This window comes from Nyctereutes procyonoides, unplaced genomic scaffold (genome assembly GCF_905146905.1).
Source record: "Nyctereutes procyonoides isolate TBG_1078 unplaced genomic scaffold, NYPRO_anot_genome, whole genome shotgun sequence".
Classification (NCBI taxonomy): Eukaryota; Metazoa; Chordata; class Mammalia; order Carnivora; family Canidae; genus Nyctereutes; species Nyctereutes procyonoides.
Genome location: NW_026575047.1, coordinates 44,434,317 through 44,448,672, shown reverse-complemented (window position 1 = coordinate 44,448,672; position 14,356 = coordinate 44,434,317). Strand labels below are relative to the sequence as shown.

General features: G+C 50.3%; 1 protein-coding gene across 1 annotated transcript in view; it reads right to left on the bottom strand.

Moving 5' to 3' along the window:
- The window catches only part of ST8SIA2 (ST8 alpha-N-acetyl-neuraminide alpha-2,8-sialyltransferase 2), a 62,017-nt gene extending 55,063 nt beyond the window's left edge, over window positions 1-6,954 (bottom strand). Inside the window, exon 1 of the mRNA XM_055326585.1 lies at window positions 6,739-6,954. Within this exon, the coding sequence (XP_055182560.1) occupies window positions 6,739-6,836 (98 nt within the window). The 5' untranslated portion in view covers window positions 6,837-6,954. The remainder of the gene's footprint in view (window positions 1-6,738) is intronic.
- Window positions 6,955-14,356: the final 7,402 nt, after the last annotated feature.

Genomic DNA, 14,356 nt, shown 5'->3' with positions numbered 1-14,356 from the left:
CAGGATTCTAAGTGGACAAGTGTCGGGAGGAGCCACTCCTGCCGGCGCAAAACACAGATACAAGGCTTGTCACGGCCACTGCTCTTTCCCCAGATGGAGCAGTTCCCTTTGCCACTGTGAAGTCTGTGACAGCTGAAGCTGAGAAAATGTTGGGACAAACAGGTCCCGTCAGGACACCGGGCGGCTTCCTAGCAGAGTGACGAATTGCAGGCGACTGGGGAGAATTTAAAACCAGCCCAGCTGCCACCCAGGAGAGTGACTAATCTCCACACTTAAGGACAAGCCCCAGATCGGCAGTCGTTCAGACACAGGAGACGGTTTTCCTGGATGCAGGTGGCACCCAAGTGTCTCACCCTGTGGCTTCTCTTGGAGAAATGGACCTATCCCCCTCCCTGGCAGGAGACAGCCACCTGACAGGCATCCCCCTCCTGCCCCCTGTGGTGTTTATGTGCCTGCCCCTCCCACAATCTTCTCCCTATATCCTTCCATCGTCTCCAGAACTCACTTTTGCTTCAGAGAGCTAAGAGATAGGAGGATCTGGAGCTTCTCTATGGTCCATGCAGTTGCCACAAGTCCTGACCCATCCATCACGATTCCCTGGTTTGATTAGTGTTTGAGAATCAAAACGCCACCTAAAAATGCTTAATAAAAAAAATCTTGGAGATCACACAAATTGATCTGACCTCCCGTTCCTTTGCTCTTGCAATGTTTCAAACATCCAACTTCCAGCATCCTTCCTAGGGACCACCAGCCCTTGGAAGGAAACAGTTGACTCCAAGTTAAGTTGACTCCAGTATGGAAGCATTAGGGTGACAAAGGGGGACAGAGCTGGCACTTTCTCTCCAGGCAGAAGGACGGTTCCTGGGGGGCAGTGGCACTATTAGCAGTGGCAGGGCTAGGAAGAGCTCTCTGGCAAAGAAAGGGCTAAACAGAGGTGTGGAGGTGGGTTTCTGCAGCTTTGGTTTTTATCTGAACTGACAGTTGGAAACATACCGCTGGTCCTCTTCTTTTACAAACTAGAAAGGGCTTTTCCACTGGCCCGCCTCCAACATTCTAAGATGATGGACAATGCCCTTAACTGGGCTGTGCCCTCTATGTTGGATACATAAGGTGGGAAAAACAGGGCCTTCTGTGTAAGCAGAGGGTGTTTCCTTGTTATTAAAATAGTATAGAGCTTCCAGGGGCAGGAAGACTGAAATCTTATTTTGGCCGTGTCCTAGGCCTGAGAAATATATTATGGGTTTCAAGCACTAAACCATATGCTTATCACCAGGATCTGGGGGCAGGGAGAGATAAAACAGAATCGGTGAGCCCATCTCCATTGGCATAGATACTGGCATAAAGGCATGCTGAGGGTACATACGGGAGGTGCAGCTATCCCAGACTGTCCAAGGAGGGTCTGGGCCCTGAGGATGCTTTACAAAGGAACGGCTATCAGACCTTAGCCTTGAAAGATGAGTTAAGGGAAGGCAGGATAGCGTGGGGTTGGAGTCAGGGAGGATAGTGTGTGGAAGGAGGTTTTTCTAGAAAGGAGGAAGAATGTGTGCAAAAGCGTGGAGGCATGGAGTCATGGCTCATTCTAGGAAACTGTGAGCAAAACAGGAAGGCTGGAGCCCAGGGAGGCAGAAACAGGAGACGGGGGCCAGATTATGTATTACCTTGTACACCGTGCTAAAAGCATAGGAGCCTTTCTAGAATTCCACTCTCTCTCAGAAGTATTTATAATTTGCAATTTACAACGTCCCCAATTTGTAAAACCTAAACAATTTTAAAACCTAGCAACCCTGCTTTATAAGGGGAAAGAGGCCCTGAGTGGTGAATTGGTTTCTAAGACGGATATCTATTTACAATTTAAATTTGATGCTAGGAACAGTTGGCAACAGGACTTGGAGCAAGTGAGTTAAAAACCAGAGCTTTCTCTCCTATTTTATCCTCCAGTCATGTTTATACGAGAGGGAAGTACACCAGGACTGGGAAGAAGAATGAGCTTTTCCAAAAAAAAAAAAAAAAAAAAAAAAAGAATGAAAAAAAAAGATTGCATCTTCTTGAGCAAATATGTATGCTCCTTACAAAGTGCCTGCACTTCAAGTGCTCAAAAAAGGAGCTCCTTTTTTTTTCACATCAGCCTGGACTCATCCACCACCAAAAGGTGCACCTCACCTCACCCCTGGCCAATGGCCACAGCTGCGGCCTGCTCACAGATCTGGTCACAGCCAAGGACCAGAGCTAGGCTGCCCCGCCCCCATCTTAACTGTTCCCCAGATGTGGCTTGAGGTCTGTCTGGGGTGCACTGGGGACCCCTGGCCAGGGTGACTGGATGGCATCCATTTTGAGGACGTCCATTCCAATAGGCCAGTACTCACAGGGACCCGTTACTAAATATCTCTACTATCACCCCTGCTGCAGGCCCCCAGATGCCCAATCAAATGGCATGCAGATGCCAGAATTCTCTTTCAATTGATAACCGAATCAGATTTGCAAAGGGATGGTTTTTCCCTCCAGAAGCTTCAGCCCAAGACCCCACCTGTGAGTCTAGGATGCTCATGTCTGTGGCATGTGAGCTTGTCTGACAAGCCAGGGGGAGAGATGTGCCATTCTGTCCTCTAGCATCACGCCGAACTTGACTGGACTAAAGGGGCATTTCAGGGAGACGAGTCCTTCTCCTAGTCTCCTTCATTCATCTTCCCTCTTTGTAAGCTGCTGAGGCCAGACCATGCTCTTAGGAAAACTGTGGGCCTGTCAAATCCCTGGAGAAAGGGTTAAGTCCTGAGACCCAGTCTGTAGTATTACCACAGTGCGGAAGAACCCAGAGGACAGGGCAGGTCTAGCAAGGCAGGCAAGAGCACAGGCTTTGGCTTCTCATAGAACCAGCATCACTTACTTGATCACCAAACCTCTCTGAGCCTCAGTTTCCTCACTGATAATCTGGAGATAGCCACAGTACCTAGCTTAAAGAAGTTCAGGAGGATTGAATGAAGTAGTACTTTAGAGCCATTAGCCTAGTGTCCGGCACACAGAACTTGTCAAATAGTAGCTCCTGTTGCCACCAGAATGTGACCACTGGGTTGCCATGAGGAGAACCTATGTTAATACCTATGAAGCACTTGGAATAGCTCTTGGTTCATAGTAAGCTCTGAGCAAATCAATAAATGCTAATGACCATCATCACCTTCATCTTCACCATTATGATGATTATTGCTATTATTACTAGTTACATTATTTTAAACCAGAGACTCTTCTATGTTTGAAGAGCTCATCTAGGAATAAGGGCATTGGGTTGCAAATAAGGAGACGTGTGCAGGCTTGCCCTCCCTTTTACCAGATCAGGGTGTGATATTGGATAGATAATATTGCTTCGCAGGGTCAAATTTACCCTCACCGTAAAAGGGAGGAAGTTTCCTAGTCAGAACCTCACACTTCCTTCCCATCCTAAGGCTCTGTGGGTGTCTGCTTTGCCCAATGATGCCATGTGCGTCTGTCACCAGGCCAGTGCAATAGAAGTTTATTGGATGACTTTGTGCACCCAGTTCTGGGGATACCTCGGTGGGCAAGGGAGTCATGCCTCACACCCCTCTGTTGTAGGTTACACTCAAGATTAAAGCTCAGGGGACAATTGGAAAGACATCTTAGCTTGCAACTTGGTCTAAAAACTGGGGCACTGCATGAATTATTGGGGGCCAGCTTACCAAAGTCCCACCCAACGTCTGATGTAGAATTTGAATTTGCTCTTTGTTTGAGTGCTTTGCAGAGATCTCATCTTGCTACACTTCCTTTTCTCTTTCAGCCCCAGGGAGGCATTTCCATAAGCAAGTTACAAGTTGAAAATCATCACTGAGGAAAAGAAACAAGTCTCCATAAAAGCTTCAGGAAGAAAAACCTGCCCCTGGTAACCCACTGCATGATTGCTTGGGCAGGACAGGACCTCTGAGAGTACCACACCAAAAGCTTCATTTTATAAGAAAGAGGATCAAGGGCTTAAGAAAAGTGTGTCTCAGTTTTGTTCCACCAGACAATGCACACACAATTCTCTTTCACTTCTCATTCCTGGATCATACATACATGTTTACTCCAGAAAGAGACGTCTTCCTTCCTGCCTTCCTAACAGCATCACAGAGTCCTACCTTCCAGAATCAAGCCATCCTTTTATAGAACCAATGTTTTCTTCCAGGGACTGACCCTGGCAGGTAATTTGCAATCTTCCCTGGCACAGGTTGAGATCAAGTTGGGGAAGGGTGGGCACGGCTGGTGGAGTAGCACCATGGTCTTGAGTTTGAGCCCAGGTCTCCCAGGAAGGAATATCATGAGGAAGACAGAGCCCTACTCCTGGCACCCCTCACTGGCCACTGTGCCAGGACCCTTAACCCACTAAGCCCTGGCTGGCTACTCAAAGTTGGGGTGGTTCCAAGGATTAAAGCGACGGAGCTTGAAACCTGGCTTCTAAGCAGATATCAGACCTGTTGGTATTCTAGTCCTCTGCTCCACGTCCTTCCTCCTCCAGCTATGGCAAATCCCAGTTATACCTCCATTCTCCTTAAATATGTGTGGGACAGACCGGGAGTGGGACTCAGAGAGGGATTGTGTGTGTGTGTGGAGCGGGGAGATGTCTCAAGCTGGAGTCAAAACTGGTCTAGCCAGGGGTCAGCCTGGGGACAGACACCGAAAAGGAAGGATAATGCCACAGAAGATAACACATTTGACCCATCTGACAATTTTCTTCAGGGTCAACCCAAACAGGGACCCCTCTCCCCCCACCAATGAAACAGGTCCCAGGGGCATACCCATAGCAGAGGAGCCCTGGGTTTTAAATACATATGTAAATGCCCTTCTTAGCTCCAGCCTAGGAGCTTACTTCTAGATACCCTGTTGGAATAACATGATGTGGGGGGGCGGTGGGGGTCCCTACAACGCATTTGGCAGGAAGGTGTGACATTATGTGCAAAGTGATTTCCTGATTGAATTTTAAAAATTAAAAGTCCCTGGCCATGTAGAAGCTATTCAGTAAAAGTTCAGTGAATGGCTAAGCCAGGGATGCCTGAATGAGCTCCGCACTTCTTATGATTTTATAGCAGAACAATGGGCAGCTGCTGCTCCTTCCTGCTCACCTGTCAAGGTCAACAAGTGGTCTGGGCCAAGCAGAGCCCACAGGTGGGAGAAGAGAGGGAGAATGGAGAGGAAGGCCCTCCCCACCGGGTCATCCACCACCCCAAGACTTGGCTTGCCTGATCTCCTCTCCCACCCTGGTTTTTGAGGCCAACAGCTATGGAAAGTAACGTATTTCTCTATCTCCGCCTGGGAACACGTCATGTATTAACTGAATAGTATTTGTGAAAGTTTTGGAGCTCTTGGGGAGCCCAGGATGAGGAAGAGGAGGAGGCAGACAGAAGTGTATTGGAGTTCACAGAAGGAATTCTTGCATTCCTGAGATGGGAAGGGGCAGGGAGGAAAGGAGAGAGCAGGAAGTGGCGTCTGCCCCAGGTTTGGGTCCTTAGGGCCTTGGGATCCTGGCATTTCCCTTTCGAGGGACCTGTCAGCGCAGCGGGCTCTCGACTCGCGCAGATAATGAATGAAACAAATGGGACAAAGGAGTGGGCGCACGCGGCGCGGGGCTCAGCGGGGCGCCAGGCTCGGCTCTAGCCCCGAGGAGGGAGGGACCCAGTGCCCACTCCGCGACCTCACCTGTTCCCTGCCCTGGGCCAGGAAGCGCTCCTCAGGGCCCCTGAGCGCCCTGGCTGCCTCCCCACCTGCCCGCCGCGGGCCGGACGCTCTTTGCGGCGCTGAAGCAGAGACACCCCCGAGCGTGCGGGGGGCCACCGGGCGGGCTCGCTCTCAGCCTCCGGGGCCCACCGCAGGTGCGTCCCGCGCCGCAAGTGCGCGCTCCTCCCAGTCCCGCGCGGGGGCCGCGGCTCGAGGTCCCTCCCCACCCCTGGAGAGATCCGGAGAGAAGCCGAGGCGAGACCGCGCGCCTGGGGCCCCGAAGACCACCGGCGGCGGTTCACACTTCCCCGAAAGGTCTCGGTCTCCGCGCTGAGAGCGCACGGGAATCGGGGCTCAGGGGCCGCCGCGGGGTTAGCCGAGCGTCCAAGGCCAGGCGAGGACGAGAGTCTCAGCCCAGCGCCGCGCGTGCCGCCTCCAGCGCTACCAGCCGGCGCCCCAAGCCCGGGGTCCCGGGCTCCCGGGCTCCCGGGCCGGCGGGAGGAGCGTGTGCCAGTCCGTAGGTACTGGGGACACTCCCCTTCCCGGGAGCCAGTGCAGAGCCCCCGCCCTCCGCTCCAACCCGGGGATCCCCTCCCCCAGCGCAGAGATACCCGCGCGCCCCCTGCCCACTTTGCCAAGGCGAGAAAACGGCCGAGCTGGAGACAAAGAAACTCCTGCCTCCTCCACTCTCGGCCCCTCCGCCCACCCCAGACACTCCCCGGCGCCCTCCCTCGACCCCGGCGACAGCGCTCGCGGACGCACTGGGGAAGGGGGGTGGGTGGGCGAGTCTGCCCCCCGAAGCGGGCCAGCCGGAGGCTGCCCGTGCTCCCCTCCTGGGGACACCCCACGGCGGCCGCGCCCCCAAGCTCCGCTCCCCAAACCGTCCCGGTCCCTCGGCACCGCCTCCCGGGCCGAAACCTTCCCCGGCTTCTCCCGGCGAGCGACAGGGGGGCGCGGCGCACACAAAGCGGGTGTGGGGGGCGGAGTACCGGGGAGGGAGAGATCCCGCCAGGGCTCCGCACGGGCCTGGGCGCAGCTATTTACCCGATCTCTTCTTCGATCTCCGAGATGTCTGCGAAGATGAGGAAGACCACGAGCAGCGTGAGCGCAGCCAGCATCCAGCTCCGGAACTGAAGCTGCATGGTGGGTTCGCGCCCGCCTGGACCCGCGCGGGCCGGCGCGAGGAGCGGGGGCTGGAGGGCGCAGCGGCGGGCGCCGGAGCCTCCGCGCGCGGCGCGCAGCGGGGCAGACACCCTGCACTCGGGCGAGCGCGGGCCAGCGGCGGCGGCGGCGGCGGCGGCAGCGGCAGAGGCAGACAGGGGTTGCTCAGGCGCCGCGAGCCCGCCCGCTCCCTCTCCGCTCCCGCCCGCCCCTCCTCTCCCCTCCCCTCTCCTCCCCTCCCCTTCCCTTCTCCTCCCTCCTCCGCCCCGCGCCGGGCTCCGAGCGCAGTTTGACAGCTTTGCTCCGCGCCTCTGCTCGCCTCCTCCCACCCCAGTCAACTCCGGCGTCCAGCCATCCGCCTTTGCTCCTCCCGCCTGGCTGCTTTCAGCTCCCGAGGGCCCCGGGAGGTGGCCACAACCCGCCACTCCCCGCCTAGGGAGGCCGGGCCCGGGGCACGGCGGGCGTCCGGGGAGCGAGCTGAGCCCGGGGCAGAGTGCGCAGCGCCCGGCGTCCCCCGCCCGCTGGCAGACGCCCTACCGCGCTCCCTCTTTGTCCAGCGCCCTCGCTTTCTCGCAAAGTTTTGGCGACACAAAGACCTACACCTGGGGACAGCCCCCAGCGCTCGGCGGCGAGGAGGCGGTTTCAACCAGGCAGATGTTTCAGCAGTTGACGAATTAGAAGGGGTGGTGGGGGAAGGGGAGGAGAGAAGAGATATCCAGGATAGGCCAACTTCAGCGGAGATGCTGATCGCAATCTCCGGGCGAGGTGCTCAGCCCGCGGGAAACCCCCCCTCGGGGCCGGTCATCCTGGTCACCATTGGGAGAACCCAGACTGCATCCAGAGAGGCTCCCCGAGTTGTCTGAGGTCCTGCAGTCTTGGCCAGAACTCTGGGCTCCTGCTGGAGCGGCTGCTCTCCCCACAAAGGCAGACTCCGCGGCGTCCGCCCTGCCCACCCTGGGCCCTCACCCTTCTGACTCTGGACTGGGCTTGCCTCCCCAGCTTTTGCCCTCTCCTTGCAAAACCAGTACCCACCCTGTCTTGATCTAAAGGCCTGCTAGAAAATATGGCTCCCACAAGGGGCAATGCCCCCCATGCTGAATATTTTTCGCTTCCCCAGCCTTAGACAATTTAATTCAAATTACATTTTGCACCAACCATTAGCCTGGGAAGGGCCCCATTAAGTTTTACTGGAATTAGATAATTATCAATTTTTTTTTTGCACTAATTGTAACAATCCTCAAATCAGGAAACGTAACTTCCCAGAAGTGGTCATCGGGTTTATGAAAGGGTCCTTGAAGTCTGAGTTTGGGAAAAAGGGTCCTGTTCAAGAAGCCATGTGGAACATCCTAACTGCCTGGAAAGGACTCAAGAATGAAGGTGGGGGGCAGTGCAGATTGACTGTTTCCTCCAGGACCACCCACACAGAGCCAGTTCTTAGAGGGGTTTGGGGACGGGCTGGCAGTGGCTAAGTCCCTTCATGGGTACCTTGTGGGGATAAGAGGGCTGTCTGTGCCCAGAGTCCTTCTACTTTTTTTTTGCGTAGGAAGGAGGGACAGGTGGAAGCCTTCCAAGCTAGGGGGCTGCTGGACAGCTCTTGTTGGCCCTAGAAGCCAAGATCAGTTCTCTCCTGCAGGAGGTGTTCCCAGAACCCTGCCTAGAGAGCAGGAGAGGGAAGCAGCCCAGAGAGAGACGGGAAAGCTCTGGGTGTGGGGAACAGATGTCTTTTCCCCAGAGGAGGGGTGTAGCAATCTGTGTGACAGCACTTCATTTCTTTCCTAGCCCCTTGCAAAATCTGTGTACCTCCACTCCCACAGTGAGCTCCTCCAGAATACCACATATTTTTATTGGAGTGCAATTTTGTGATGTTGAGTACAATGTTAAAATTAAGTCTCCCAGTCCATTAGAGGTGGTAGCAGGCATCAAAAGAGAGTTTACCATCAGGGTGGCTGGCCACGCGGTATAACCGTTGTGTCTCTAAGTTTTCTGCGTGCTTTGATCTTTCCCTCATCTTGCTTCATGAGTGGTTAAGGAGTTGTAGAATTGTATTTCTTGTTGCTTTGTCTGTTTTTTTCTGAGATGAATGGTTGTGATACCTGAACAGGGAGAGGTAAGAACGAGGTGCACCTGTTATGCTGCCTCATATTTCAATCATTCATTGACTGCATTACTCAGCAATGTTTATTGAGCACTTATCCTGTGCTAGACACTCTGTGCTTGGGGCTAGAGCTACAAAAAAGGAGAGAGAGAGAGAGAGAGAGAGAGAGAGAGAGGCATTTCCTGCCCTCTAGTGGCTCATGGTTTAGAAGAAGGAAGACAGATGTAATTATGGTATGGGATGTGAGCAAGCTACAGTACAGCTATGGTCTCCTGTATAACTTGTAATTGGTTAATAAAACCATGCAAGAGAACAAGAAGAAACTGGCTGGCCCCTCTCTTCTCTGCTCTCTGCTTCTCTACCAACTACACTCTTACTATGCCGAACATCATGGAGAGGTTGCTGTACCCATTTCCTATCAGGTGACCCAGTTGTTATCCCAGGCTCAGGGCCTCCCTTCCTTGGACTCACTTGAGAAGAGTCATTATGAGTGGACAGGAAATGTGGAAATTGTTGAACACTTCTATCCCTTATATAGAAACCCTTGTAACCAGACCCACAGAACAACCTCTGCCAAGTACACCTGCTGAGAAAGAGCTAACTTTGTGATGTTGAGTCTATCCTTGCACTGAGAGTCACTGAGACAGGATTTTACTTGGAGAGTGGTAGGGGATCCTTGTGATAGTTGACCACAGAATGCTGTCCGGAAGCACTTGCGTTTGAATCTGCGTGGGCCAGCTCCTTTTACAGTGGTGTCTGCTCACACTCACTGCCTCAAGGCTGTCTCTGAAAACTGAGTTTATTCCTGGGGTCTGGAAAAGAGGGCAGATGATTGGATGGGCAGCAAGTGTCATGTCTGCCAATGCTGTATGAATTGCCACACAGGCACACAGCCATCCTGATCCCTCCCCTCTTTCTGACCCCTCTGTTTAAACAAGTCCCCTTTCCTGCCTTGGTCTTTCCAAAAAATTGGGAGAACCCACAGTAATCACTTCTTTAGGTCAAGTTTCTGTATATTTGGGTTAAAACATAAGAGTTATATGGGAGTGGTAGCAAATTAAAAGTCATTACCACCCGTTAGAATTTTAACTCAAATTAATAGAGTAGATTAGCTATTTGGCCACTGATAAGGCTCTGGAAGTTCATATTAATGAGGTATAGAGGAGCAGGAAGCTCTGCAGAGCCCAGAAGGGGTCCAGTGGAGTCACATGCAGCAATCAGGCAGTCCTTCCTCATCTCCGACTCGGATTAAGGGTGTATTTCTCCTTCCAGGTGCTGACCTGAAGAGTTGAAATTCCTAAAAACCCCAAAACCATATGTATCATTTGCACATCAACTAAATACTCCGTGCCTTCTCTCCAGAAGTGGAGAGTTTTCATCTCAACTCTTCAGGTCAGCAACTGGAAATAAAGACTCTTCTGGCATTCTTCTTACACAGATACCATTGACTTCATTTTACATTGGAGGCAACCTAGGTCAGGAGAAGCTCAATTGTGCAAGATAGCTTAGTTGGCGGGGAGGGAATTTTAATGCAGCCGGCCTCCCTTGGGCCTCAGCAACTTCTGGGATCCTGGGAATGCCAAGGTCCCCTCCAACACATTGGGCAATTCTGAATGAATTTGTAAATAGGGACCACCTTTGACTTTTACCAAATCCCCTCCATTCTGGTATGTCAGGATTTGCGGAACAAATTTATCTTCACTCACTGCACATCCTCCATCATCGATGAGACCATAATCAAAAATCTCAAGTTTCATTTCTCCACACAGAAGATACCAATCCTTTTAATTCAATCTTTTTTTTAGAAAAAAAAAAACCCACCTCAATAATAAATAATATTCTTATCCAAAATTCTGAACCAGTATCGACCACCCTTTAACTCACTCTGAAAGCAGTTTAGAATGTTTAAGAAAAAAACTAGAGTGGTTACAGCCTTGCTTTATCATCATCTCTGAATGAGGAGCTGTGAATTGCTCAGTGTGGGGTGGGGGTGGAGGGGTGTGTGGAAAAAAGGAGAATAGCCTAGTTGGAATAGACTAATAGGCTATTGTATTTCTGCACATCCCATAACTGAGAGAACCTGCCTTCCCTTTTGAAATTTACACTAAATTTGAATGTTCTCACAAATGCAACGTTTCCCCCCTTCAAAATCAGAATCCAGCGATAACAATATGGGAAAATAAACGGGCACATTTGCATTTCATTTGTAGCTTTTGTAAATAGCAAGATTGTATATTAGCTGAAGAAAGAAAAGAAATATACCCAGGCAAGTGCTAAATGTTTCTGGGATTATCTGCAAGAGGCCTTGGGAGGGACGTGGGAATGAACTCCATGGGGAGCTGGAAGTGATAGCAGAAGGTGGAGGGAGAGGGCAGTGGTTCAATTTTTTTCCTGAGATTTTTCCAAATTCTTCAATCAGGATTAAAGGTGGTTTTGAACCAAAGCATGAAGTCAAGGACCAGATGGCAGAGATAAATGAAAAGGAATGTCCTCTTTCAAACTCTCAACAGTGCTTCTGTGAAATTAAAACTGGGATATTTGAATCAACTCATCCAGCTTTGCCCAGACTCCAGCATGACCTCCTCCCCAAGAGCATCTAAGGAAGTTGGCCCTGGTCAGCCATCCCTGACTCTCCCTCTTGTTTTGTGTCACTTTCTCTAGCCTCTGTTTGGATCACGGACTTCTGGGCATTGTCAGAGCTGGGAAGGAAGTTGGGTAGAGAGGATGCACCCCTTTCCATTCACTCACTTAACTATGGTGTGTCTGGAATCATGCTAGAAGGCTGGCATGCAGTGGTGAATGTAGGCACAGTTTCTACCCTTGTGGAATTTGGAATCCTATGTGATTTTACGGATAGAAAACCCTGGGACCCGGAGACCAAGAGCTGGCTCACAGGTCTGTTGCTAGTTTCAGAGCCGAGAGCAGAATTCTGTCTCTCCTGTCTCCTAGCTGATGTTGGAGCCAGATTTCCCACACATACACTCTTTCATCTTTTTCTTGACAGTTCAATGAGATTGTAAACTCCCAAGGAGTAAGGGAGCTTTATTCTTCTTCTGGTCCCACATTACCTAGCATGGTAGAGACCCAGTGAATACATGTTCCCACCATGGCTAATTACAAGCCACCCCCATCATGTCACTGACATGTGCACGGGCCTGCCATGATGTAGAATGTCCACCACTTACATACAATAAATGAAATAATCTCGAGAGCATGGATAATGGTAAAAGGTAGATAATCAGATTAGGAATTGATGAGTTCTGAGTATGTGTGGTCTTTGTTTTTAATGAATTTTTGTAGTTGGAAGTTGTTATGCTTCCATTTCTAATAATGGCTCTGTTTCACCATCAGCATGAGCCACCTCCAGCACAATACTGGTGATCAGGGGCAACGGGAATTTGGCACAATTATACTTAACTTGGTGAGCATGGTTGGGTGAAATACCATTTCTAAAGGAAACTCCAGATGGGATAGTCTCCAAAGCCTCAGTACTCAACGGAATGTCCACTTGCTAGGATCTTGGCATAAAGCACGGCCAAAGGAGCGTGCCCTGGGCCCCAAGTAGGCTTCTTGTGAAATGTCCCTTTGGGAATCCTTTTTTCCCCTCTCCCTGGCTCAGACAGGGTCCCTGTGGCTGTTTCATACTCTCTTACCAGTTCCCCCAGTATGGTTTGACAAACCAGACTGAGAACCTGCAGGAAGAAGGGAATCTGTGGAAGAAGGGAAGGGCAGGTGTGAGGGACATGTGGCGGGCTCTGGGATAGAAAAGACCACCATAGAGTTTTTCTCTTCTTGTTAGCCCTGCCTTAAGATGATTGTGTGGACTGACCAGAAACACCCGAGTCTGTTCCTGAAGCCAAGTTTCATATTGTCATATCTTCCTATTTCTTTGTGCCCTACTTTGCCACACTATTTCATTGTTATCACCCTAAGGAGGCAGCGTAGTGATTTGTATTAAGAAGATTCTTTTTTCCTAATGTTCTGACATCTAGGGCTTCGCTGAACCTGGAAAGTACTCTCCTCGGGCTAGTCGATCCTGGAGAGAGTAAAGCGTTTGCCTGGGAGTGTTCTTTTCATGTGTAAGCCAGCCAGTCCAGGTCCCATACCCCATCCAAGTCTTGTATGGCCCCTCACTCTCTAGGCCACTATCCCCTCTTTCCTAATTCCCCGCAACACCTGGTACCAGACAGGCAGGGACAGCCCCTGTGCCCCAGAGCTGACTGAAATTACACAGAATGAATCCTAAGCCTGTTTACCACGATCACCTCTTCCTTCCCATGAAAACCACAAGGAAGCCTCTTGCCCACATTTTCTTCCCACTCCTCTGACTGCTGACCGACCCTGGAGCCTCTCCCTGTGTTCCTGTATGTCATGGCCTGTGACCTTCTCTTGGGAGCTATAACAAATGATCTTTTCAATGGCTACAGTCTCCTGATCATGGGCTTCACCATAGCTGAATTACAACAACACCTACATTTAAAAGATGGTTTGGAGCAGAACTTCTCAAATTACTTGTGGTATAGGACCAAGATTTTTATTTGTTTTTAAATCTCAACCATTGCAGAGCAACAAGTGTCCTACCACATGACCAGTATGCAGTTCACGTCATGTGCTACTCACCATGCATGTGGAGAATCTTCAAACTCTTCATCCAGGAGAGTCACTGATCACATACTCAGATGCTGCAACATGTGAAACTGTTATGAATGTTTCTAAACGTTTCTTGTCTTCAATTTCTGTACTTATCTCAGCATGGACCACAAACGTCCAGTTCATACATTGGCCCCTAGACCATACTTTGAGTAGTTCTGGTTCTGAGCTGATTTTGAGACCACACAGATTGCTGTTCGGAACTTAGCTTTTTGTGTGGTCTTGATCTAAGTTCTAGTTTTCTCTTTATTAAATAGAGAAGATAATAATGCTTAGCTCATGAGTTTTGGTAAGAATGGACTAAATTATATAACCCAAGTACTTAGGAGCATGCTGGCATAAAGTAACTGTTCATTACGTATGGACTTCAATTTATTATTTAGGATAATGCAAAAATAGAAAGGATGTATATATACAAACTGGTTATCTCTGGATGGTGAAATTTGGGTTGATCTTTATTTTTCTCCACACTTTTCTCCATTTTACAAATTTTCTACGATGACCATAAATTACTCTGTAATCAGGAAAAAAGTCATTACAATTTGTGGTGCCTATTTCCTCTGCACTGAATTTTTTTTTTCTGCTGGAGTTTAATATCCTTTCTTAATAACCCAATAGAAACACACATATTTAGTAAAGAAAATTGGTTTTGCAAACAATTTCCAACCTTTCTTTGATGTTTTGTGAGCAGCTACCTGAGATTCACACTGCAGTTTTTGATGAAGGAAAACACGGTCTACAAAACTTTGCCCACTG